At 34.2% G+C, this 26,657-nt stretch overlaps 3 protein-coding genes and 1 long non-coding RNA gene across 5 annotated transcripts; 3 read left to right on the plus strand and 1 right to left on the minus strand.

Moving 5' to 3' along the window:
- The first annotated feature begins 4,927 nt into the window (after positions 1–4,927).
- Positions 4,928–9,541, plus strand: LOC147282533 (mediator of RNA polymerase II transcription subunit 15a-like). Its single transcript, XM_086248227.1, has 4 exons — positions 4,928–4,977; positions 5,274–5,367; positions 9,173–9,278; positions 9,416–9,541. Exons 2-4 carry the CDS (start codon positions 5,279–5,281, stop codon positions 9,539–9,541), a joined length of 321 nt encoding a protein of 106 aa, XP_086104353.1. The 5' UTR covers positions 4,928–4,977; positions 5,274–5,278.
- A 3,595-nt stretch (positions 9,542–13,136) lies between these two features.
- LOC147282534 (mediator of RNA polymerase II transcription subunit 15a-like) lies at positions 13,137–15,056 on the plus strand. Of its 2 annotated transcripts, none has more exons than XM_086248878.1 (4): positions 13,137–13,434; positions 13,629–13,743; positions 14,543–14,651; positions 14,785–15,056. In XM_086248878.1, the coding sequence occupies exons 2-4, from the start codon at positions 13,634–13,636 to the stop codon at positions 14,887–14,889; spliced, it is 324 nt and encodes a 107-aa protein (XP_086105004.1). In that variant the 5' UTR covers positions 13,137–13,434; positions 13,629–13,633; the 3' UTR covers positions 14,890–15,056. The 2 variants fall into 2 exon arrangements, with proteins under 2 accessions (XP_086105004.1, XP_086105005.1); XM_086248879.1 differs by having other exon boundaries at positions 13,137–13,396.
- A 1,321-nt stretch (positions 15,057–16,377) lies between these two features.
- On the plus strand, positions 16,378–17,463 carry LOC147282535 (uncharacterized). Its single transcript, XR_015123023.1, has 3 exons — positions 16,378–16,647; positions 16,760–16,850; positions 17,225–17,463. It is a non-coding gene; the product is annotated as an uncharacterized LOC147282535 (long non-coding RNA).
- A 334-nt stretch (positions 17,464–17,797) lies between these two features.
- On the minus strand, positions 17,798–24,454 carry GLDH (L-galactono-1,4-lactone dehydrogenase). The gene is made up of 6 exons (XM_086248963.1): positions 23,756–24,454; positions 23,016–23,266; positions 22,314–22,499; positions 19,207–19,609; positions 18,457–18,597; positions 17,798–18,157 (listed from the first exon to the last, which is right to left on the minus strand). The coding sequence occupies exons 1-6, from the start codon at positions 24,407–24,409 to the stop codon at positions 17,999–18,001; spliced, it is 1,794 nt and encodes a 597-aa protein (XP_086105089.1). The 5' UTR covers positions 24,410–24,454; the 3' UTR covers positions 17,798–17,998.
- Positions 24,455–26,657: the final 2,203 nt, after the last annotated feature.

Here is a 26,657-nt window from a genome sequence, read left to right on the forward strand (position 1 = left end):
TTTTTCTTGTCCCCCAGGACCCCCACCCACCTCTCATCATCCCTCTACATATATTATTCTTTAATCATATATTTTAATTATAATTAATCAACATTTTCAATTGTTCAATCAAGTATAAAATGGTCCATATCTGATTTAATTTATATTTTATTATATCGATTCCATTCACATTTATGTCTCCACACGCTTAAGATAGTGTTATGAAATATTATTCTTTTGCTTACACACATTTTTCAAGATAATCAAACTTCGAGCACATTACAAAAACTGGTGATTTTTTTTTTTTAAATCTGAAATGAAGATAGTATGTTTTTTTTGGCAAGGGCTCGTCATTTAATGATTGAGATAATAATTGTTAACACAAACTTTTAACCTCAAATCCTTATTTGAATAAGATTATGATTATAATAGGAGTTGGGTATCTTATGGTAGGGGTAACTATCTATCTAGCTAGTTCTTTGGTCTAATTATAAGAGTTTGTTTGCACACGGGTACTAATTAATTCAAACAGGGAATTATAGGGAAATGAGCTAGCTGTCTGTTCTCACTTCTCATTTCCAATTACTTATATCTGCAATAAGGTCTGAAGAAACATGATTTGGTTGGGTGTCGTTTTGGCCAATATGTATTTTAAAGTAGTACGTAGGAGAGAACTGATGGGTATGGACAAAGTGAGGGCTTGTCTTGCATGAATGCTACAGACTAGACACTAAAATAATTGGTTTTTATCAAAATCTGTCCAGATTCCCTCTTTATAATGTAATCCTCTTTTGTCTTTCTTGCCTTATGATCAGCCCTCTTATATATATATATATATATATATATATATATATATGCAGTTATGCTTCTACATAACATACAGCTAAAAACCCTAGTTTTCTTTAATGTACTTTTGTCTTTGTCTTGACCTCACCTATGGGTTTCTATGGTGGTCAGTGGTCTAATATTGTAGATCTCTTATATAATTAGCTACTCTCCAGCATTTCATAGCATTATTTTTCATTATTTTTAATCTGTTGAACATTTTTTGTTTTCTCATCTTTCTCACAACTTCGATATATATGGATCCGCAAGTTAAGTTAATATATAATGCGTAAGTTTTGTGGTTCTCGATCTACTAGTGCATGTGTAATTCAGACAGAATTTTGCCAAGTGGTGTATGTCTATAGAACAAACCATTTCTTGATGTCCTTTGATCTTCTTTGATGGGTGTATACAATTATGCTCAATATATCAATAATATTCTCATCAATTAATTAAGTTATTGCTTGATTGCACCATTTTTTATGCAAGACTATTTAAATGTAGCATAATCTTGATGATCTAATTTGTGCAATTATATAATGATTGTGCATTGAACTGACTAGCTAGCTAGCTTGCTAGCCTTTTGGGCATCAAAATGCATACATGATTTAGATTATACCACGCTAATAATAATACATATAATGATTGATTTTCCCTTTTTATTTCTTTTTTGATAAATTGATTTTCCCTTGTTACGTAATAGCTAATTGATATTAATTAATCATCAAGTTATGTAGGTTATATAAATGCTGATCCCTTTCTGAAATTGGATCATATTCTCAGTTTCGTAATTAAATCAAGTCTAAAAGTGGATTACTCTATTCTCATCAATGGTGAGGTTTATTTTAATAAATTGAACTAAGGGTAAAAGAATGACTTGCAGTGGTAGAATTCATTTTAAATTGGGGATCAATAGTTCATTTCAGAGACAAAAAATATATATGGACTCTTAAGCTAACCCATCATGTGAAAAAATATATATCTACAGTCTCTCTCCTGTCGATACATGAATTGCATTATATTTTCTTGTCTCTCATCTTAAATTTTTGAACTAAACTATTGAATAACCACTGCAATTAAAACTGTAGTTCAATTCAATAGATGCCAAAACAGTTCACAAAATTGAATTATTGAACTGAACTATTGAACAACCACTGCAGATGCTCTAATGTTTCCTACTCAAGAGAAGTTTTTATTTATTTATTAATAAATTGGGGTTCAAGAGATTTGACTAATCTCTTGTAGTTGTTATTTATATATATATAAGATTAATGAAATTCTAATTGGTTAGTAAGTTAATAAGAAACCAATAACTCAATTTTTTGGGTTCACACTGTATAATAATCATCCATGTTTTAGGTTTATTTCCACATATCATTCTTACAAAAAATTAATCAATTAGAAATTGTTTAACAATTTGATTATGGTTATTATTATTTTAATGTTTTATCCACAATAATATTGTGTTTACCAATTTATTTAATGGTTAATATTCAATTTAATTAATTTGTTACAAAGATAAATTTTAAGAAGACCTTAAAAATATATGGCTAAAGTTATGACATTATGCTTTGTGGTGAGCTCCAAAAGAATAGTTAATTTCATATGAACTTGCTAACTAATTTATGGGATAACATATGCATGTCATCGCCGATTGTTGTTTCCAGTACAAATCTTACTATTTTTCTAATCTTCTAATTAAGCATAGGGGGTATATATATATATATTCGATCAAGTGCAGACGAGTGAACATGCGAACGTGCCACGTACTGAGCGTCGCCAGATTTTGAGGGTATAACTCGATGGGTTCACTTCATCCCCTTCTAGGGTATAGAATAGCCTTATTAGAGATGTTATGTTAGGGTTTAGCTGGAGTCCAAAATTCCAAAACTAAACTATAACATAAACGCAGTCAAACGAGCGCTCGACGTTGGTCACCAAGCACTTGACGTTGAATGCGAATGGAACTATTATTAAATCTTAAAAAAATAAAAAAAAAAACTAAAAGGAGAAGAAGAATATATGGGGTTATTTATGGGTGAATGAGGCTTAGAAGAAGAAGATGGTCCCAAAAACAACAAGAAGAATTGAATATTTGGATTGAGAGATAACTTTGGAGCTGAGGATGATTTGAAAAAAAAAAAAAAAAAAAAAAAAAACATAGAAATTTGAAAATGAGAAGATAGGATTAAAGTCAGCCTGAACAGAAGTTTAGAACTCACAGGATAGGGAAAGGCTTATGTCTAGAGCTGGATAAAGTGGTGGCTGGGTTGGGCTATGGGCTGGGCTTAGACTAGAATACGTGCCTAAGAATTTTTTTTTTCTTAAAGTTGGGCTGGGCTATAGCCTACCCAGCCCTTAGAGTAGCTCCGTCCATGTTGAATATCTATTTATATATGCTAAAAGTTTAAGATAATAAGTGCGAGAGTATATAATTTTATTAGACATTAGTCTAACCAAATATGAGACTAGAGGTCACTAGATAATCATATATATATATATAATTTATGTCATTTTTCTTTAAATTTGAATTTAAATTTAAATTTAAGGAGTGATTTAGAGAAGGAGTGCCGATGCTCTTAGACATACGTCAAATGAATTTTTAAGAGTAGATTTTGTTAATAAAATGATTTATATTACATACTTTCCAGTTAATCTTCATTCAATTTTTTTTTTTACTATAGAACAAGAACAAAGGAATATATTATGGGAATAACTGCAAGACTTTAAACTGCAGTATAAATTCAGTGATTATTATTATTAGTTTTTGTATTTGAAAATATATAATTGTTGAAATAACTGCAAGATTTTAAACTGAAATTGGACGTGTGTTTGATCCACATGGTATCCCCACCCTTTCTTATTGGCTCTCTCTCTCTCTCCTCTCACTCTCTTTCTCTCTCTTTCTTTCATATCTTGTCTCTCTCTTCAAGGGATGCTACATCACTACAACATAAGAATAGGTAAGTTTTTTCCATAGTTTAAACACCAAAATCAAAGAAGTTAAATTTTGAAAGCTATAGAGTGTTTGAAAGAAAGTGAATAAAATCACTATATATGGTGGCACCAGGTTTCTCTAAACAAACATGAAATTGTGGATATGAAGAATATATATATATATATATATATTTGCCTATTATAGATGCAACTGCGTTTTAACAAATCTGATAAATTTAACGTTTTCATTGCATATGTAAATTCGAATACCATATGAAAATCTTTAAAGATTATAAAATGTAGATTCGCAATTAAATAAAATATATTTATTTCTTAACAGGTCACTAACGAGTTTCACGGGTTAACATGAACACGACACAATAAGATGCAACTCGAACACTGAATTTTTTGTATTGTTTTGTGTTGTGTTAACGAGTCAGATAAGATATTTCCAGGTCTACACACCTTTAACAACCTTTCTCTTCTCTCTCTCTCTTCCCAACCAATCAACCCCCACCAACCAACACCAATTTCCTCTTTTCTCACATGTTTTTTCTAATGTGGGGCCACAAGTTTTTTTGGCATATATCCACAATAGCTATATAGTGGAAAATATAGCTTTAGCAAAATGCTAAATATAGTCATGCCATTGTAGTGGATTTTTTATTTTTTTTATCAATTTCACTATTTATGGCTTTTAGCATAGCATTTAGCCATGTCATTGTACTTTCTGTCAATCTTAAACCCAAAATGCTATGGACTCTAAAACAACACCGTGTTGTGCACAACATAGGATTCTATTTGTAATTGAAAATCTTAGCATTAATAATGATGTAGCCTACTTTTAAGATTTCCAAGTAACGTTTAGTCAAATGATTTTTTCTTGCCAATATTGTTTAGAGTTTTGAGTTTGAATATCCTCCCAAATAAAATAATAATAATAATAATAATCATTGTATATTACTTAAATTTAGAAAATAACGTATAGATGTGCAATTACATAAAAGAGGTAAAGGTAGAAGTTTCCTTTTATTATTGCGCTAAAAAAAGAAGCTTCCTTTTATTACATTGGCATGGAATCAAATTCTAGATCTAGTCGAATCCTAAGCCTTACCCTACCTACCATCATCACTTAAGCTAACCCTTAAGAAAGAAGTTTAGAACCTCAAACTCTGGTACCCTTTTACATTCTATCCACCTCGTTCGCTCTCGTCTTCAAACTTTCTCACTCTCCAGGTAACCTCGATCTTTCATCTACTTTTTCAATCATATGCAGATTCATTTTTTGATACCCAGTTCAGTCACAGTCAGATCTAGTAATTCAATTCTTAGGTTGATTTATATTGTTGATTTTAAATCGTACGCTTTAATTAGTATAGATTATGGAGTATATAGCATAATATTATTTCAGATTTCCAATTATATATTTTATTTTATTTTTTCAGATTTTGTTTTGCACTTTCCACTTTCATCTAGTTTTTCAATTGAAATTGTTGATTCCATTGAGGGTGTGGGTTTGGTTAATTGGTTAGGTTTGATGGATACCGATCATGAAAGGCCTCCTCAAGGTGGAGATTGGAGGAGCCAATTGCACCCAAGTTTCCGACAAAGAGTTGTCAACAAGCTGTAAGTAGTAAAAGCTAGAAATCATGGGTGAAATTTATTTTTTCTTCCATTTCTTTACTTAATTTTGTCACCCAAAAGTATGTTTACTAGTAGCTTTTTATATTGGAGACAATAGTTGTGTCATAGTTTTGTTATAGATCGACGGCATGGCAGTCTCAATATTGAATGTAGAGAGGCATTTAGGCGGTGTATTCAATATGAAATTTCATAGACTTTTGTAGACTTTTTGTAAGTGATAGACTTCTACAAATCGTTCATGGATTTTCATTAACACCATAGACTATACAAGGTTGAATGATTGAGTTTTACAGAATTCTATAGAGTTGAATGGTAGATTTTTGTAGACTTCTAAAGAGTCTTATAGAATTTGAGATACTTTTTTTTTCATGAGTTTATAAAATTAAAATTGTAAATGAAATAATGTATATGAAACAATGATATATAATCTACACATATAGATCATAAAATTCTTGTAAAAATCCAAAACCAATATGATGAACTGTTTTTCCGAAAAAAAAAATAAAATAAAATATGATCTACTGTTTTCAATTTTTTTTATTTTATGAACGTTTGAAATAATAGTTTGTTCTTACCTTGGCAATATTAACGAAACAGAACTTCAATTAGGATTGGGTTCGGTTTGATTCGGCATGGTTTTAGGGCTGAACCGCAAACCAAACCTATTACAAGGAATCAATTCGGTTTGGTACGGTTCCACCATTAAAATTATTCATAACCAAACCAAACCTAAATCCTATTGGTTCGGTTCGGTCGGTTCAATTGATTTAGGCTGACACTTTAAACCCCCCAAAAACAAAATTAGGGTTTAATGAGTTCCTTTGAACCCCCAAAATGAAAATTGAGGGAATTGAAGGAGATGAAACAGAAAAAATAGGAGGAAGATTGATTTCGTGAGGGGTTTCGCTGATTTTGATTTGGGGGAGGGATGGGTTTGAATGAGTGAGGCTGCAAGGTGAGGGAGAATGAGTGAAGGATAAATGGAGAATGAGAGATGGAGAGGGAGATGGAGAGGGAGATGGAGAGAGAGAATGAGTGAGGGAGAATCAGAGAGAGCATGACTGAATGAGCGGAGGGACTGAGCTAGGGAATGATGACTGTTGCAGACGACATGGCGAGAGAGAATGAGAGAGGGAGAGTTGAGATGAGAGAATGAGAGAATGAGAGGGTGAGAGAGTGAAACGAAAAAGGAAAGTTTTAGGGGAGATAGGGTTTCTGAAAGCAAAACGACGTTGTTTCACTAATAAGATGAAGGCCATTGGTCAGTTCTTATGGTTTTTTGAAGATCAAAACCGAACTGAACCTAAGGGATGGTCGATTCGATTTTTGGTAAAAAAAAACTGACTTTTTCGGTTTGGTCAGTTTTTCGGTTTTCAAACCCACCCCTAACTTCAATTGCCAACATTGAACCATCTCAATACAAACCAATAGGTGTATCTAAGTAAACCAATCCAAAACATAAAATTTCAATTCACAAGGAAAAACTTATGTGAGACAATGAATCAAACATATTTGGGCCATTGTCTTACTGTTTGTGGATAAATGCACATGGCTCCAATAACCGACTATACGCTGGCACATGGCTTGCTAAGATCCTACATGGCACTTTGACCAGTACTCAAGTCGTTGACCTGATCAGCTACACCAGCCACCTCATCACTCCCAACTCAGCTTTGCCTCGATCCGAGCCAAACAAGGAGATAAGCACATGCTTAGTCCATTCCATCATGGCACTACTTTAATCCCTTAGCTTAGCTCCCATAAGTATATATCGGATTTGATCCGAACCGACTCTCCTAACAACCTTGCACTTGGGAAAGATTTGGATTGTATCTACTTGGCATCACTCAACTCGACTAGGGGACTGTACCTCATCGCTTTTGAGCTCATCAAGTAATAGCCTTTCTACATTCAAGAAACTCGTGATAGGAGTTTTGGTTCAGCTTGACATTGTACTTCACCGCTCTTGTGGAAGGTTCCGAGAATATCTTCAACCAGACTCGAGTGTCTACTACCTAACATCCTACTATTCCTGACACTCTAACTTGAGATGAGACTCCTAGGGTTATCTTTGGCACCAAAGTCTCCCGTGCATTTAATGTAAAGCATGTTGGGTAGCTGTGTATGACATTATTCCGAACTAGGTGACGTGGCTTCATCTCCATCACTCATCAACATGCAGGTAAACCTCCTATTTGCCTTTTCCTTGCCTATAAATATGCACATATAGCCACAAAGAAGGGGTTCACAAAAAACTCCAAACATTACACACAAACACTTGAGAATAACCAAGAAGATCTTGCCTTGTTGTTCCATATTCTCCCAAATTCATCACTTGTTCTTGTTTGTTCTTCCATGTTCTTGTTCAAACACCTTCACCTATACTTTACTGACTTCATCATCAGAATGTAGTTGGCTGGTACCACACCAATGCTAATTCCTTTGATCTTTGTTCATGTAGGAAGATCTCACCAAAGCCAACCAGCAAGCTTTGTTCATCGCAAGTCATCATCCTAATCACCTTCCAATAAGGCTGAATCATCATCCACTTCATCAACCTTAAGTTGTTGCATCATCAAACAAATTTTTGTATCAACACTTAGATAAAAATTTTCCATGTTAATTGAAGTTTCATGTTACAAGAGACTAGAATGTTTTAGTGAGAATATTTGCACAAAAATACGCAACTAAATGTTATATGATCAAATGAAAGTTGAAGAAAATAAACATTAATAATAAGAAGTGTACTTGGGAATCCATCTTAACATCAAGGCTACTCGTTGTTGCAAGTGCGCTAGACTCTTCATGAAAGACGCCACCTTCTTAATGGGAGTGTTGGATTTATCAAATTTCAGGGTTAGGGTTTATGGAGGAGAATGAGATAGGAAAAGAGAACATGAAGGCTCTAAAGAGAAAAGAAAAAAACAAAATTTTGAAATCCATAGAAATCTTTGGGGAGAATGCTGTAGAATTATGAGATCGACATTATTATTTATACTTCTACCTCCAAAGTCCATGAAACTCCACAATTTAATAAAGTCTTTCAACGTCAATGACTTTTGAATACTATAATACTTTAATTGACTCTCTAAAAGTCTTGATTTAATACTCTCATACTTTCGTGGACTTTTTAAAAGTCTATGAAAATCTTAATTGAATACCACAATAATTTTATAGACACTTTAAAAGTCTAAATTAAATACACCTAGAATTTTCAAGTCTATTAAACTCCATTGAAATCCATATTCAATATACCCAGTTTACAATTAGCAGTGAGTTCAATTATATATGTAGGCACTAATATTTGAAATAAAAAATGCTTACATGAAACGCATGATCGAGTACATTCATTTGGATGCACTGAAGTGAACAAGCTTGAATGCTTTATAATCTGAAAATTTCTTTGGGACGAACATTTCTGACATATAAATAGGATTTTAATTCTTGGATTTTAACATGTTCACTTTTTCATTTTAGTTAAGGAATAAATTTGTGAACCATTAGATTTTTTTATGTGATTAGAAATTGTGATACTCAAATTATGCCTTATGTTCCAATATGTATGATGAACTAGTGACTGCTAAGCTTTGGTTCCCTATACTGAAGCAAAAATAGCACATGTTGTATTCTATTTCGGTTTTTCTTTTTCTATGTTTTCTGTCAAATATATTATATAGTGATGGATTATTCTTTGTAATTTTTAAACTTAATTTAATCCTTATATATTTCTTTTGGGACAATTTAGTCGAGTAATTTGTTAATTAATAACTATGTATTGCATATAAAGAGTTGATTTGTTAAAGAGGCATCCTCCCTTCTCTGGTCAAGAGGTTTCGATCGAACGTGAGAGCAGAAAGTATGAGGAAAAGATCTTTTCTATTTCCTCAAGCCAGGTACTTTCATAACTCCGGGTATCCTAATATTTAATGGTTACATGTAAGCTTACTAAGATTTGTTGATTTTGAAACTCTCTTTGTATTGTGGATGGCATATATTGTAATCTAAGTTTTTTTCGAATCTCATTTTTCAGTCGGATTATATACAAACAGTTGAGGATTTTCTGCGAATTGTTGTTCTAAAGATGACCATGGAGACCTCAACCACCCCCACCAACCTGAAACAGCATCGTGTCCTTGCTTGGAATGTAGACGCTTAGTAACTTTAGTCTTTCCATATAAAATACAATAAAAATAAATAAATTCAGTGTTATTGAGGAATGGCAAGATTCCTAACCTATTTGCAACATTCCAGAATATTTACTCTATTCCTTATGTATTCTTGATCTTCTATTTTTTTTATTTGAAATATTGTTCTTCTTTCATTATTATGTGTTGTGTATCTTTGTATTCAGTGGCGGATCTAGGAATTATTCTTTATGGGGTCAAGATTCAAGTCGAGTGCGGGAGTCAACGGCGGGGGTGAGAAGTCGAATTAGGTTTGCCTGTTTGGGTGAGAGTCGAATGGGGTTTGGGTGGTTGAGACCAGAGGCGAAGTGGGTTTGGGTTAGCCTTTTGAGTTAGGGGCCTAGGGCTCTGTTCTTTCTCCAAATGCAACAAGGGATTGTATTGTCTAAATAGTGAAGATATAAGTCCTTAATTTTTTTTAACGGCCAAAACGACATCATTTTGGAAATTCTCTAAATTAAAAAAAAAAAAAAAATCTTAGCTGCTAGTCACGTGTTGTTATTTTTCTCTTTGCCTCTTTCATACATTTTCATAAACATCTTTCAGTCTTCCACCATTTTTGCCCCTGCAACTTCAAGTCTTCAAGCAGCAGCCATGGGGTCAAGATTTTCTTTATAGGGGAGATTTATGGGTTTATGGGGTCAATTGACCCCATTGACCCCACCCTGGATCCGCCCATGTTTGTATTTAAGCAAATAAATTGTCACAAAATTCATCCATAAAACTAGTTTGACATGGCAAATCACTATCTGTAGCACTGACAATACAAGTTTAACATGGCAAATAAATTGTCAAAACATTCATTCAAAAATCGTAATAATGCAAATACGTGCAACAGTGCATGATGATAGAAGGGCTCAATGGTAATTGGCCATAAACGGATTTGACTATGGGGCGGTGCAGTAGAATAGTGCAACGGTAGGGGGTGGCAAATAAATCCATATATTATTGGGGGTTAAGGCATAATTTGGGTAAGAATAAGGGATTTGCAGTAGTTTACTAAAAATATTGGGCTCGATTATCGATTTACCACTCAAAATTGTAACTCATTCCCACATTGCCACCTGAAAGATTTTTTATCCTAGATTACCACCTGTAACTTACATCTGTGTCTCATTTTACCTTGTTTCATCAACAACTCCGTTAAAAATGTTGATGTGGCCGTTAATACTGACTTGGCACGCTGGATGTGCGTCGAACTCATAAAATTCCTAGGAAAAATTATAATGAGTTTGAGTTGGAAAGAAATGTTGAAAGCCTTAGTCGATGAGGACTTGTGTTATATTGATATTTATAAAATCATAATACATCATGGTTTACAAGAGTTATATAACAACTACATAGTAAGTGATAAAGCTAAGTAAAACTGGCAATTACAGGATGATACATAAGTATCTATAATTAATTAGATTAAATGATGCCTCATGAAGGCCGGATCAATGTAGACTAGGATAGTTTACCATCTTCATATGTTTCAATATATTTAGTCGTTACCTTATTGCATGACATAAAAATGTTAGAATCTTTTGAAGTGGTTGGAAGTAGATTTCCATTATCATAACAATACCATGAATATATGAAAACAAGAGTCCCTCAATTTTAAGGTACTGACAACAAAAAAATTTAACCACAACCACACTTATCCCTCTTCATTTGCATACCACCTTCCAGAAAAGTATTAGAGATGTACACCAATAAAAAGATGAAAAAATACACAGAATAAGAGCAAGTATTTATGAAACTGTTATAGTAACGAAGAATTTAAGAATTCTAAGACTTCAGATTCAACTAGTTCATCAAATTTGAGAATTTCTACTATTGAAATTGAAACTGCAATTGAAAACTAAAAATGTAGTTACAACAAAAATTAATCTGCAAAATCGATTTCAATGTAGTCAACTACAAATCTGAGTGCAAAATGAAGGTAATATCGATCTGCAAATTGGAAATCAAAAATCGAAAATAAACAAACAATAAAATAAAAAACAAAACAAAAAATATAGAAATTAATCAATAGATTAATGTCAAACATACCTTAAAACTCAGCAATTGATGAAGAAAAAAAGATCGAACTGCGAAATCGAAGAAGATCGATGTGCGAAATTGCCGAAGAGAAATTGAGAAGAAGATCGATGTGTGAAATAGCGGAAGAGAAATGGTGAAGAGAGAAGAAAATCACAGTAGACTTAAAGACCCATAGTTCTAGAAGGCAGATGAGTCAAAAGCTATGTTGAATGTCTGTGGCAAGTGAGTTAAGATGACTAACCTGATTGTTAAAAATTTGACCTTATTATTACATTTTCAAAATAGGAGTATAAAGTATTATAGGGTAAATAGTATAACTATCATGCATTCAAGAGTAATTAATTCTAAAATGAATATAATAGAATTGTAGGCAACGCCAACGTATTGAAAACTACAAAAAGAAAAATAAAAGGAAATAGGTGGATAGTTATCACATCATGTAGACATAGAATTTTTTAACATAAATCAAATTGTGTATTAGTATGATTTCATGAGCTTTGCAAATGTCCAAATGGGTATTCTAAAAAGGCAGGCTTAAAGGAACATAGGGACAGGCTCATAAGTTTATAATGGAGTGGACTAGACTTCCAAGCTAGTTCTCACTTTTCTTAGTGAAAATTTTTTCTAAAATTTCAGCAATATCTTATTTATTTTTATGTCATTTTCCAAATTTATATAACATGCTAAAACACTTCATTGATCTAAAATGAAATTTATATAAACAAAACTTGACGATACGAGTGAATTTCATTAATAAAAAACAAAATATACGCCTAGTCAAGGAGGACGTAAAGAGCCTTACCCCTCAAAATAACATTCATACAACAAAGACAATAAAACAACAAATAAACATGCAATACAAGTACAATATAGTACCCTACGTTCCTTCATGACATAAAAACCATCAATTAGAGAATCATAATTATAACTATCAAACAATATATTTTTCAATGTGAATAACCATACAGTCAGCAAGAAAATCATCACATATCTTGTTTTGAAATCGAGTTTTAAAAAATTTTATAGATAAAAATATTCGCTCTGTTGTTGTCATTGAAACATGAATAGTCACTAATAGATGAATCAATCTCTCGACCAACTAGTATGATTTTTTTTATTTTAACAAATTCTAGACGTATTCAAAAGGGAAGACACATGCTCAAATTCTGAAAGTTCACAGGCAAAGGTCACGCCTCTATCTAATTACGTGAAGACTTTTTCTCTTTTTTGTTTGGGATGGAAATCAGTAATCACTAATCAGGTTGTTTCATGTTTGGGCTATTGGGTATATGGGTGTGTTTGAGTTATTGAGCTGAAACTAGTTGGGTTTGGGTCAAGAGTACTACAGCTCAGTTGTAGGTCTGTCATTTAGTGAACATGTAAACGTTGCATCATTAAATGTGACGGAATAATATAAAAATAAAGTGGAAGTGTGGAACACAAAAAATAAATTATAAAGGGTAACCTTAAAGTCTTAAACAATATAAATGTGATTAGTGTAATATTTTGGGTGGCACGATAACAATTAAGCCAATAAAAGATTGGTTCATACTTTTATGGTAATCGAGGTATCTTGCGTCAGCTTCTGTGCAGTAGACTAATTTTTAAACCGATCAAAAAGGGACAATTCACGCCGGTTCATATTTTGATACTTTAGCTTTTGCCCAATTCCCGGACGCGCATAAAGAAAAACTGGCTGAGCAACTCTGGTTCACTTTAGACCAAGAGAAAAACTCTGGGTAACTTTTATCTGTTCGCTCCCATCTTCAAGCTCTTTCAAACTCTCTCTCTTCTCTCTTCAGGTAACCTCTATCACGGTATCACCCATCTCTTGTTCAAGGTAATAAACCAAGTTTGTTTCAATTTGATATGCATTAAATTCATTTTTTGATACCCAGTTCAGTGACAGTCACAGTACTCCAATTCTTAGGCTGATTTCTTGTTATCATAGATCATAGCCTTTAATTTGGATTTGGGTATCTGGTTTTGCAATTCAAATTGTTGTCTTATTTGACGGTGTGTTTGGTTGGTTAGATTTGATGGATGCCCAAAATGAGAGGCGTCTTCAAGGTGGAGAACCCTCAGTGAGAACATTCGATTGGAGGAGCCACTTGAAGCCAGATTCACGACAAAGAATTGTCAACAAGATGTAAGAATATTAAGAAAAATATATATGTTATTGGGATGTCGTGCAATACTAAAATGTGTTTATTTTGAATGTTCAACGACTTCAATAAATAAAGTTGGAATCTTTATTTTGTCTTCCAGTAATTTCCTTAATTTTGTCACCCAGAAGCATGTTATTTGGTTCATGCCAAAAAAGGGTTTGTATGGTCCATTGGTCCAGTATGGAGATGCTCATCTAGTAGTAGTAGCTTTTTATATCAGAGACATGTTGTGTCATAGTTTGTTATAATAAAGGGCAGGGCAAGCTCAATATTGACTGTAGCTAGAGGCATTTAGTGAGCAGTTACTTAGCACTGAGTTCAATTATGCAGACACTAATTGAAATAAAAAAGTTTGAGAGGTATGATGGATATATAGCATATAAATTAAGACTGGTTTTACTATAAAAATAGATAATTATTTGATTGAGGTGCATATTCGTTTACTTACATGAAACCCATGAGTACATTCATGTGGATGTTTTCAGATTAACAAGCTTAAATGATGTGTAACCCTTTTTATGCGAATAGGATTTGTTATAATCAAATTATGCTTCTGTTCTAATATGGATGATGGACTAGTGCCTTCTGTTCAAATTGTTATAATCTACTGATGGATTGTTCTAGGTACTTTTTTGTTTTTTTAGCTTAATATAACCCTCATATATTTTCTTTGGGACAATTGAGGCGACTGATTTTTTCACTCTGAATTCACTTTTGTTCTTAACAACTCCACCTCCATGTTTCATGGTCAATAACAAACTACGTGTATTGCATATAAAGAATTGGTACGTTAAAGAAGCATCCTGCTTTCTCTGGTCAAGAGTTGCACAAAGTCGAGAAAAGTGCTACAACGTTTGAGGGAAGGGTGTTTGATGCTGCCTCAAGCCAGGTACGTCCATAACTCTCGGGGTCCTAATATGTAATGGTACATACATATGACCCTTTTGGTTTGTTAATTTTTGAACTCTCTTTGTATTGTGGAAGCATTGTACTCTAAGTTTTGTGTGTATCTCTTTTTCCAGTCAGATTATCTACGGACAATTTCTCTAAAGATGCTCACCATTGAGGCCGAGTCTCAGATCTCAACCAACCCCTCCAACCTGAAACGGCATCGTGTCCTTGCTTGAAATGTGTAATAGGTGCTTTGTAACTTGGTCCTGTATAAAATGCTTGGATTTTTAAAATAAAAGAATTCAGAATTATAGAAACTCAAATAATTATTGAAGAATAGCAAGGTTCCTATGTTGTGTTCTTCATAATGCTCTATATACAAACACAATATTTATATTCTTGATCTTCTTTCTTGTACAAGCTTTATCAATTGTCCCAGATGCAAAGTAGAACTTTTCTCAAAAGTTGGCATCACCATATATATGTTTCCCCTGAATTTACTAGACATTCTTGGCGAGATCTCAAAATTGCAATGGTTCATCACATTGCATAATAAACAAAATGATGTATATGTAGTGTATTAAACATGTGGATTCTTCAGTGTTTCTCTTCTGTTATATACTTATATATCAGAGTTTAAATTCATCTGCTTGAGTCGATATAAAGTAGCCTGAAACTCTCCCTGAGTAGGTACCGTTGTGAACAGAGCCAGTACCAACTTACAGTCAAATTATGGTGTGTTAAAGTTAGAGAGAAGAGAGGTTGCAAGGGCTAGGGTTTGTTAATGTTGTGTAACTTTGTATTTAAGCAAATAAATTGTCATAATATTCATCCATAAACCAACTAGTTTAACAAAACCTTGGCATATAACTATGAATGTTGCTCTGAACTTGATTGTCTAGTGTTGGAAATTGGTAGGGCATTTTTAGAATATTGGTTCCGCTTGATTATCGGAGGGGCAAATAAACAGTAACCTATGTTTCAAACAGACAAATTTCTTAAATGATGCCTCACAAAACAGCAACCAAACACATTTTATTCATGTTTTTGGTTTTGGACAATGAAAAACCATTTCCTAAAACATTAACAAATGCAGCCTAAAATGCACAAAACCCCCAAAAAGTCGGGTTTGAGTCAAAAACCCAAACAACCCCACACAGGGCTTAAAACATAAATTTGATTTCATGATGCCGGTGTAATGTTCGAACACCCTTTGGTGATGTTCGAACACCTTAAACACTTTTGAGAATGTTCAAACACCCTTTGAGGATGTTTACGAAATTTGTGTGAACATCAACAAAATTGTCAATACCGTGTTGTTAATGTGTTTCTTTTTTGACATTAGTGGAACTAGACAACTAGAGTATATATTCTTTGTATAAATAAGTACATCTTCACTCTTTAGAAAAATATGTGTAGAACTTTCTTGTTCTCACACCTTTGTTTAAACTCCTTATCATGAGTTTATTCTCCTCTTCACCAAGTAAAGAATCCAAATAAAAAGTAACTCGAATGCCTTTCAGATTAGGACCCTGTTTCCTTAATTGTTGGCCTTTTCATTGGCTTTCTGTTTGCTTTGGAATTGTATGATGTGGAACAGCCTTGCTTTCTTCACTTCTTTATGCATTTTTTGCTGGCATACGAATCTTTCTCTCAAGCAACAGATGCACAAAAGGTGTAGAAGCTAAAAGGATAAAAATGTATGTTGGCCACAATATGCAGAATACAAATGGACCAACTGGAACCTGACTTGTTCACCACCGCCCTCAGAAAAAGCCTCTCTAGACATTGCATTACTAGCAGCCCACCCTTATCAGAATCTTTCTGAGCAAGTTATATATTATGCATTAGTAGATGGGACACCATTACAGTACTTCCACATACAGATTAATAATACTACAGTCACCAAGACAAGAAGTTAGCTCATAGCTTCTGCTGCTGTTTCTTCTCCAAAATGGCCAAGACAGAGACACAAGAGAACCAACCTCCACCAGGTCCCCCAAAACACATCCCATCTCTCTCTCTCTCTTTCTTTCTATGTTATAAAATCTCTTTTGTCAAAGAATTTATACCAGGACTCACTTTTTATATTGTTTTGGTTTGAAGGATACCCAACTGCAACTGAGAATCCCCCAACTGGGAAGAAGTTTCGGCCACAGACAAAAAAGAAAGGAGAGAGGGGCTTCATTGAGGGATGGTGAGTTACACAAATTATGCATCAACCTTCTTTTTTCATTTTCTTAACTGGCTATGCATCAATCTTCACTATAAAAAATTCATACATGAAGGAGAGCCTCTCAAAGAGAAACAGGAGAAGGCCTGCCACCTAACTCAGAAGCCAATATTCAAACAATATCATACAATGAATTACTGCAGAAATTAGTGGATTTATTACCCAAACACCATGGATTCCCTAGCAATTAATTCACACAGTGATAAGAGTATAAGAGAGCATTCAAGTGGAACCAATTCTTCCAACAGCTGTAGCATTCAAAAATGCCCTACCTTTTTCCTTTGTCCTGTCTATTGATGCTAATAAATTTGTTTCCTTTGTGATTTCTATTGGTGCAGCCTCTTCGCCTTATGCTGTTGCTGGCTTTGTGAGGAATGCTTCTGAATTATTTATGAACACGACTACTGTAATAGCTTACTAGTGTCAATGATTTCTCTTTTTTATCTTGGAGTGGTTGCCTAACTAATATTATTATTCTGTGGGTAATTACATATTGTAATAGCATACCATCATGCTTTCAATTTCTGCTCATTTGTAATAGTAATTCATTAAACTTATGCTCATTTGTTTGTGATTAGATAGCCCAAAAAGACCATTGCGCTTGTGATAATACAAAGCATAAGTAAATTATACAAGTTATGTTATAGCAAATCTCTAATATGACATAACCCTGTTGCATCGGTCTTCAAGATTGTGAGAAAATCTAATTGAATGATTTCACCAATGTTTGGCACTTTCCAACACTTCAAACAAACAACCAATTGATAATGAGCAAAGGCAGATTTTCCTGCTAAATAAATTATTGGATTCCCAAAACCTACATTATTCTTCTTCAGGCAAGCCCCAGAAACAATATGTTCCAATGCCTACCTAGGCCTGAGAATCAAAGTCAGTATCTTTGGTATCAGAGGTTGAACAAAAAGGCTTCTCCTATGAACCATAATCTATTAACTTAATGATACATCACATTATTTCTCAAGATTCCTCTTAAATTTACAATCAAATTATCAGGGGTAAAGATGCTCGAGCCTGTTTGACAAAGAAGAGAAGACTGCATTTGAATTTAAGTAAAAACAAATATTACTGAATAGCTAACCAACGAGAGATGCTTCTCAAATGGTATCTGATAATGGGAAAAGCTTTTCCAGCATGTTATTTGAAAGGATCTTGTTGGGGTCCAACTCCCTTCGTGCTTTATTGTATGCATCAACTGGAAAACGCTTTCTTAGCCTTGCCTGGAGAGCAGCAAGCTTTTCCTTGTCCTTCGGAATCTGTGCATGATATATGTGTCCGAATAAAATACATAATAGTAACAATATAACATCCTTTATTCAGACATTCTACAGTGATTAATCGGTGGAGAAGAGGCTATGATTATCTACATTATAATTTTAATCAGCACATGCCACTCTAGCTTTTTCCATAGAAAGATTTTTTGTTCTGGTTAAATTTGAATGCAACCCTTTTAAAATGTAATTTTTCAAAGATGTAGGAAGTTTAACATGAACTTGGTGCGTATATGAAAAACGAAAGAGATTAAGGAGTCCACCATCTAAGATGCATTTAATACCTCAATCTTAGCCCAATGTTCAAAAGCAGAATATTTATCCCACAACTGTGCCTGGGCCAGGTGCCTGTAGTGAAAAAACTCTTCTGTAATTTCCTTTCTTTGGCGGGCATCTGTTGTTGGAAGGTACATGATGATACCAACCTGTTACAAAATTAAAAGCTTTCAGAGATGAAAATTATAATTGTTAACAGAATTCGATAAGAGAGGTAACTAATTCCACATATATGGAAACCATTAAGCCCACAATGACTCAAGCCATGCACTGAAGTTTGAGAACCCATCAATCTAATGTTTTAAACGCATTAAAAAAATGATAAAGTTGATCCGTTAATTTACAGATTACACAAGTTGTGTTGTGTCACCTAATAAACATGTCATGTTTGTATCCCAGACCTAAGAAAATTAATTATGCAGATCATATTCATGCCGAACCATATTCTTTAGTACCCTAACCTCAATATGACACAAACACCACCCATAAAGACAAATTACTCCCCCTGTTAAACCTAAACGGAATCTACTTATACAATAAAACACACAAGACTTGTGCCACCAATTCACTTGTCAAGCTTAGTGGATGTAAAAAAAAGATCCAAAAGCCTCAGATATCATTTAAAATTGTCTTGTATGCACGGTCAGCAAGCGATTTATCTTTTCATACTGCTTACGTCCTTCTAATTCAAGATACCTATGAGAAATCAACCCGAGATATAAAGAACTAGGGGAAAAAAGAATGGTTCATGAAATTACCCATGAAAATATATCATCCTCTTTTGTGCTTGAAGCTGGACTCATGGGGCTCTTAGTGCAGGCTGTCCAGCGCTGCTCTATTGGAGCAGGTGCAGGTATTTCTTCCTTCTCGATGAGCTGCTTTAGATCTTCTAAGTATTCAAGGTCTTTCATGCTTGGTTTGGCAAGGGTTCCAGCTGGAAAACAAGTCTCTGAAACCCATTGTTGGCCACCACAATCAAAGCCCAGAATTTCATCACTCCATCCCACTCTGTATCCCTCCGACTTCCTCCAGAACTCAGCCTCAGCTTGATTAACCTTTACGACATGATCTTTGTTGAGAGGATCTAGGGCAAGTAGTTTATCTCTTAACTCTGTAAATGAGAGCTCATTTATGTCTACTTCATTTTTGTCTGGAATCACTCTGCAAGTAACATGTATAAAAAATTAACTACAATGAACAGATGAATCAACACAATACCTATATGGAAAAAAAAAAATTATATGAAGCACAAAGTAGTAGAAAACAGAGGAATAATAATTGAGGACTGGTGATCCATCCTATGCTAACAGAACAGCATTAAGAAAACAGTAGACCATATCAAGGGAAAAAGAAAATCAATCCCAAACAACACTCTTTCAACCCCTAAAAAGAGAGTTTCTGGAAGTTCCTTAAAAAACAGATGATGCTGAACCAAGTATGAAGCAAAATACATTCTTCTCCTAAAAAGTATTTCAAATTCCTTATTATTTTCTATTGAAAGTCTACTATTTCTTTCACTCCAAATGACCCATAGCAATTCTTTCACTGCACTATCTCCATAAAATTTTACCCCTCTTAGTCTTTACAAATCTTCCAAAATCTATGCTGAAATATGAGAAGCAGATCAAGCCAAAATCCAAACTACCTCGGCTAAGCATAAGAACGTAGTCCATTAATTCATAAGCCAAATCACATGCCCAAAACAAAATGATGCAGTGGCTCCTCCTTTCATTTTATGCACTATTGAGGAGATAAAGAAAGGTTGTCAAACCTCCTTAGGGGAGCCAGAGATTTCCAATGAAAAGCTTTAGGATGAAAACTGATAAAAAGCAACCCACCAATCAACTTCTCAAAGAAAGACTTTAGCCATACCCAAAGAAATAACGAACCACGATCGTTAGTCTTTTCCAAGTAAGATAAAGGATTGTATAAAGGAAGAGAATTCTTCCACCTCTCTATTATTAAGGCTTCAGAAAAAACCAAAAAAAAAAAACACTAGAATTTCCAGAAGAACCCACTACAACTCTACAAGATCATAGATAAAGCATCCATTAGCATTAGAAGAACTATAAGTCTAAGAAACCGGAGCATGAAAGGAACATATTCCGCCATCGGTCTTCCCAATATCTAATTCCCTCACAATTATGAAAAAACCAAACTGCAATAAAGCCATGATATCCTTGAGAAATAGCCTTCCAAGGACACTTAGAAGTCACACTACCAGCCCCTGAATAAGTCCAACGGTTTTCATGCATTTCTCACATAAGCTTTTTATTACTTATGCCACAAAGCAGTCTGCTCTAAAAAATCTCCAAATCCAAGAAAGAAATATTCCTCACATCAAGATTGCCGAATGCCAATTGAAAAAAATCTTCCAATTTAACAAGTGATCCTTTCTTCCTTCAATCAGAGCATCCTAACATTCCCATTAGAGCATGAACCATGTGTGTCAGCAGCTTAGCCATGTCATCACCATTTCCAGCATGACAGTTAGATGTTTAGTGTTGTATCAGTAGATAAGGATTGTTAAAAGTTGTTAACTGATTAGCCAACTGGAAGGTCTGTTATGGCTTAGAATGATACAATTTGCTAATAAAAATAAGCGTGTACTGAGCAAACAGACACTCTAACTGAATGAAACCAGTATATCACTAATGCTTCATAGTTCTTGATCTTGAACCTTAAGGTAGAAGTTCCTACCATTTCTTGATTACCAACCCATTTCCTTTCTTGCTTTCTCACATTCAACAAAATATTGATCATCTTCAAAAAATCATACCAACCTTTGACATCAGCTCCGGGAATGATGGAACAACTTATTCTCTCAGTACTTCCATACTTTCAGAGAGTCATAAGAAATCCATTTCTATTAACTCTGAACTCCATGACATCAGAAAAAAAGCTTGTTCTATATTTTCCAAAAAACAACTCTACATTCTTCTAATTAATTGCATGGATCAAATTTCTTTCCAACCAGGCTAAACATCCCAGATGACAAACCAATTGAAAGCTGTCCATGTGACTTTTTAAAAAAAAAAAATTCTTATACCTCTGCACCAAGCAAGTCTTCAACCGATGCCCCTCTCTCTCTCTCTCTCTTCCCTATCCCTTCTTTTCTCTTTTATAGTATTACAGAATTATATACACAATCAAAAAAGCATGAGTAGAGGAATCATATACATCATAACCAAAGCTAAACCAAAGCTAAACCAAGCTACAAAAAATAATAACAAATCAACTATACAAACATTGAAATAGGTTATCACTCCTAGTCCTACTCAGTACAAATATTTACAAAGATAGCTCTAACAATTTGCAATTCATGCCCACCAACTTATATACAACATTCCAGTTAGATGGGATTTTATGACCTTGCTTGACTTTGGTCAAACCAACCCCCACCAAGTAGAAAACAGATTGTATCCAAGTAATTCCAACATGCAAATCATACTCAAACTTACTTGAATATAAATATACATTTCTATATTTACTAATAATGAGTATATTTTTAATTATATACGCAGCTTTCAAGAATTCCAGCCAGTAGTGGGAAAACAAGAATTGACCTGTCAACGAAATTGAAACAGAGAAATGACAATGAAAATGTGCAGTCATGTAACACTGTTTGAAAAAGTTTTTGTCTTTATTTGATTGTACTTACTGGGTCCTTCAAGCCAAGAGAATATGAATAAAGAAAGATAAAGAATTTGAAAAAGGAAATAAGAAAAGAGAAGAGAAATTCAGCAAGTGCAGCTTATAAATGTCTCAAAAGAACTAATACCACCGCTTTATTGTCCTTCAATTTCAACAGGAGAAAATATCTTTCTAAATTAGACAGTTCAACAAGAACAGAGAACAATTGTACCTGTACTTCTTGAGGCATTCCCTGTAGAGATCTTGAACATGCTGTATGGCTTCATCCTTACTATATTTGGGTTTGAACTTTGGGGGACCTTTCCATTTCGATATAGGATTACACCTCACAACCACAACAGTGTCGCTATATGGAATATAAAGGTACTTCACATGTTTATTCTCGGACAGCAATTTCCTGAAGGAGAAAAGAATACTTGTGTGAAACAAATAGATCCTGTATAATTCATATCCTGATTTCGTATTGTACTATACTCATACATGAACACACACAGAGAGTGAGGAATATGTGTGTGTGTGTGTGTGTGTGTGTGTATGAGAGAGTGAGAGAGAGAGAGAGAGAGAGAGCATTGGTTATAACAAATAAAAACAGTGTATTGCAGATAAGCCTCAGTTATCAAATATGAATTCTGAGATTTAAGAACCACAAGTACACGAGCATGTAGTGGTTGACATCTTTTATGTTTCACTAGAAAGTAGTGCTTATTATTACTAGACCAAATTCAATGAAGGGTATCCCATTACAGGCCTCCACAATCAGAAAACTTTGACAAATCTATTAAAATGATCTTTCAGCATTCAGCCCTCAACACTAGTTGCAAGTTGCAATCAACATTCTTGAGAGATTATGTACTTATTTCGCTGAATAGGAGATAATTGATTGATCTGCCCAAAGAAAGGAATAAATGATTACTTATGATTTTTCTTGATCTCTTCCATGCTTGAAACAAAAGTGTGCTCTACAAGCTCCTGTCTCTCAACGCATTGGATGGTGACTTCAGCAACCACTCCAAGGCCACCAAGGCCACAGCGGGCTAAATAAAACAGCTCTGGATCTTTCTCTTTAGAGATTTCTATTGTTCCCTTAGCGGGAGTGACCAGCTTCATGCTGATCACCTGCTCATCAATCGGAGGCAATCTTGCACCAGTACCATGTGCACCAACCTACAAACATATGAACGCAAGAAAAACAGAAAGATTATATCATAACTATTCAGCAAAAATGCCAATCCCTAACACCACATCACTTCATAAAGTCTTTCTTCATTGATATCGTATACAGACTATACTTTCTTTTAACAAATTTTTCTCTCCCCTTTTTTCTACACTATCATAAACAAAAAAGGAATCATAACTGAAGGACAGATAGCAATATATATAAAAAAAATTCTATATTGCCCTTGCAGTTATAGTAGCCAAATTCGGCAATGTGTCCCGTTGGAGATCTCTGCTTCATGTTTAATCACCAAAAAAAGTATGTACACATTGGTGTCACATTAATGGGTTCAGAAAATTCAAAATCACATACCCCAAAAGAGCAGTATATCCAAAAGGCAAATATAAAAACTACAAAATGTGAGCTGGATTACATTAAAAAATCTACCAAAATCCAACAGAAAACAACCACCAAAAAAAAAAAAAACCCAAACTCACCTGCAAAATTCCACCAATCTGCTGCTCCCTAATGGAAGCAAAGTTCTGCAAAGTAAGCCCATGTTCCTTAATCCCATCCACCAATTGCTGCACCCTTATCCCAGCTTGCACTCTGACCCTCTTCTTCTCCTTATCCACCTCCAGAACCTTATCCATCAGCGCCAAATTGACCATCCCGGCCCTCGACAACCCAATCCCGTTCGGGGACAACCCGGACCCGACGGGCCGAATCCGGGCTTTCTTCTCATTGGCATCCCTGACAAGTCTCTCAAGGTCGTCGAGGGTCTCGGGCTGGTGGAAGACCCGGGTCTGGACCTCGTGGGTCCCGCTCCAATTGGAGACGGTGTGGAGCTCCTCCGGCAGAGGAGCGTAGCGGAAAATCTGGGCCTTTTTGTGCTTGGCGTTTTCGGGGAATGGGAAGGAGAAGTAGGTGGCTGCGCCGCAGAACAGGACGAGGGCTGTGTAGCCCAAGTATTTGCGAAGCTCCGAGGCAGATGACTCGGTTGGTGGTGGCGATGAAAGAGAGGAGCATGCACGTATTGGGTTAAATGGGTTTAGTGGGTTTAGGGGGATGGCGGTGGAAGCGACGGTTCTGAGGTTGTTGTTGTGATGGAGGGACTGGAGGGAGCGTCTGAGAGTGAGAGCTCTGAGCATTTTTACTGTTTCTTTTTTTTGTTTTGTTTTTGGGATGGTGGGTTTTTGGGTTTATCAGTGATCAGTAGATCAAGTGGCAGTGTGAACTGGTTGGAGCAATGCAACCAATAAAAAAGAGTGCTGCAGTGCTGCCAATTTGGACACCCTTTTTTTTTTTTTTTTACACTTTTTTTCACTTCACACCAAGGAATAAAATTTCGGGTTTCGAGGAAATTTCGATGGAAATTTCGATGGAAATTTCGACGGAAATTTCGAAGATTTTTAAATTTCGACAAAAATTAGACGGAAACGACGGAAATTACTATTAAAATACGGAAATTTTGAATGAAACTTTATCATATGTTTATTTAACATATTATCTACTACATTGATAAAAAATATTGAAGAAACCAAATTATATGGTAGGTTTTATGTAATATGTGATGAATATAATGCGCGCTGGAGGTAAATACTGTTAAATAAAATTAATATAATGAATAAATAAAATTAGTATATTTTTTATACTCTATAATCTATACACTAAACTCTATGCTTTATATGCTCTAATATTACATTAAACTCTATATACTCTATATTCTTTAGGATATGATATAAGATATTAGGATTTATGCTCTTTAGAGTATTTTTAATTATTTTTATACAGAAATGTATTATGATTTAAGGTTTAAAGATAACTAAACGAAATCCCAAAAAAATCAAACAAAAACTCAAACATTTTTTTTTTTTTTTCCAATTGCCCAAAGACCTCAAACCCTAATCAACCCTAAAGGCTAAAATTGGCGAAAAATTGGTGAAATATTGGCGAAAAATTCATGAACTAGTGTTAAAATTTTCATACAAAAAAAAAAAAGAAATTTAACTCCTTGGCTATACCCTCTATATGCCCTATTAGGCTATACCATAAATATATCCTATATTATTAAATTTACTCAACCCTACCTCCTAAACCATAAACCACTCCATAAACCCTAAATTATATTAAACTTATATACTTACAAACTTATATAAAATTATAAACTTAAATACTCCATAGTGATATTTAGTTTATAAACTTATATAAAATTACTAAATGCATATTATAGTTTTTCTATAAAAAAAAACCATATTATAGTTTATATTGTTTTAAACTTTTAATTAGGTTTTATTACATTTTTAATACCCTAATATCACAAAAAACCATCTTTAAATATGTAATGTATATAGTTTTAGTACAAAGTTTTTAATTAAACTAGTTAATACTTAATAGTAATACCCATAGATTATGTAATTATGTTTTTTTTTTGGTACAAAAATTATATAATTATGTTTATATAGTTGTTTAGTTTATATATGTTTTTTTTTTATATTAAATTTTTTATACATGAAATTCCTAAAACTCTAAAAATTATAAAACATATTACTTCCACTACATCATTCGAACACAAGACCAATAAAAAAAGGAAAGCCTCATCCACTGGACCATTGAATTGTTATGAGTTTTTGTCCAAAATAGTGTATTTATACTCATATTCTTTAATAAACTAATATTAAGCAAGTTATAATGAGTGGGATGACTAGATGATGAGTACCATACTCTAAGTCTATAAGTATGACCTCTTCAGTGGTCACGTCAGTATTTATTATATTATATTATATATCAAGTGGTCAAAGAACCCTAAGTCCCTAACATATCTGATATCTCTTCAGTGTTCATTATTTCTCAACTTTGCGCCGCTTCTTCTCTTCTCTTCTCTCTCTCTCTCTCTCTCTCTCTCTCATATATATTTGTTTCTCAGTTCTATCTCTCCCCACTCTCTGTTGCATCTCTGCCACTTCACTCTCTCTTGCCGCCGATCTCTGCTTTGGGTCACGGGGGGAAGCCAGCGGGGGAGGGAACTGGAAAATGTAGAGAAGTCGTCGGGGGGCTGGGAAGTGCAGAAAAGTCGCCGAGGGGAGGGCTGGCAGATGCTAAAAATGGATGGGTTTATCGAAATTTCGCCAAATTTGGGCGAAATTTCGCCGAAAGTTTACAAAAACATGTGTGTGGCAGCTTCGAAATTTCGGTAGAGCGAAATTTCGCGAAATTTCGAAAATTTCGTCGAAAAATTAACGAAAATTAATGGAAATGTTATAAAATTTCGGGATCTCTAAAAAACGAAAATTTCGGCGAAATTTCGCCGAAATTTTCGAAATTTCATTCCTTGCTTCACACGTTACCATTTTTTTCATAATTGAATTTTCTCGTACACACCCCTCTTAATTATCATAA

Source organism: Dryas octopetala, chromosome 6, assembly GCF_963921425.1.
Source record: "Dryas octopetala chromosome 6, drDryOcto1.1, whole genome shotgun sequence".
Taxonomy (NCBI): domain Eukaryota; kingdom Viridiplantae; phylum Streptophyta; class Magnoliopsida; order Rosales; family Rosaceae; genus Dryas; species Dryas octopetala.

What these genes read in the sequence shown, in the direction of transcription:
- LOC147282534 (XM_086248878.1), top strand. Translation starts at nt 13,634, where the DNA reads ATGGATGCCCAAAATGAGAGGCGTCTTCAAGGTGGAGAACCCTCAGTG. An exon ending in CAAAGAATTGTCAACAAGAT is followed by an intron (nt 13,744 to 14,542) that starts GTAAGAATATTA and finishes TTGCATATAAAG; the next exon opens with AATTGGTACGTTAAAGAAGC. An exon ending in TTGATGCTGCCTCAAGCCAG is followed by an intron (nt 14,652 to 14,784) that starts GTACGTCCATAA and finishes CTCTTTTTCCAG; the next exon opens with TCAGATTATCTACGGACAAT.
- LOC147282533 (XM_086248227.1), top strand. Translation starts at nt 5,279, where the DNA reads ATGGATACCGATCATGAAAGGCCTCCTCAAGGTGGAGATTGGAGGAGC. An exon ending in CAAAGAGTTGTCAACAAGCT is followed by an intron (nt 5,368 to 9,172) that starts GTAAGTAGTAAA and finishes TTGCATATAAAG; the next exon opens with AGTTGATTTGTTAAAGAGGC. An exon ending in TTTCTATTTCCTCAAGCCAG is followed by an intron (nt 9,279 to 9,415) that starts GTACTTTCATAA and finishes CTCATTTTTCAG; the next exon opens with TCGGATTATATACAAACAGT.
- GLDH (XM_086248963.1), bottom strand. Translation starts at nt 24,409, where the DNA reads ATGCTCAGAGCTCTCACTCTCAGACGCTCCCTCCAGTCCCTCCATCAC. An exon ending in GAGATCAAGAAAAATCATAA is followed by an intron (nt 22,500 to 23,015) that starts GTAATCATTTAT and finishes TTTCTCCTTCAG; the next exon opens with GAAATTGCTGTCCGAGAATA. An exon ending in AGGATGATATATTTTCATGG is followed by an intron (nt 18,598 to 19,206) that starts GTAATTTCATGA and finishes ATTTTGTAACAG; the next exon opens with GTTGGTATCATCATGTACCT.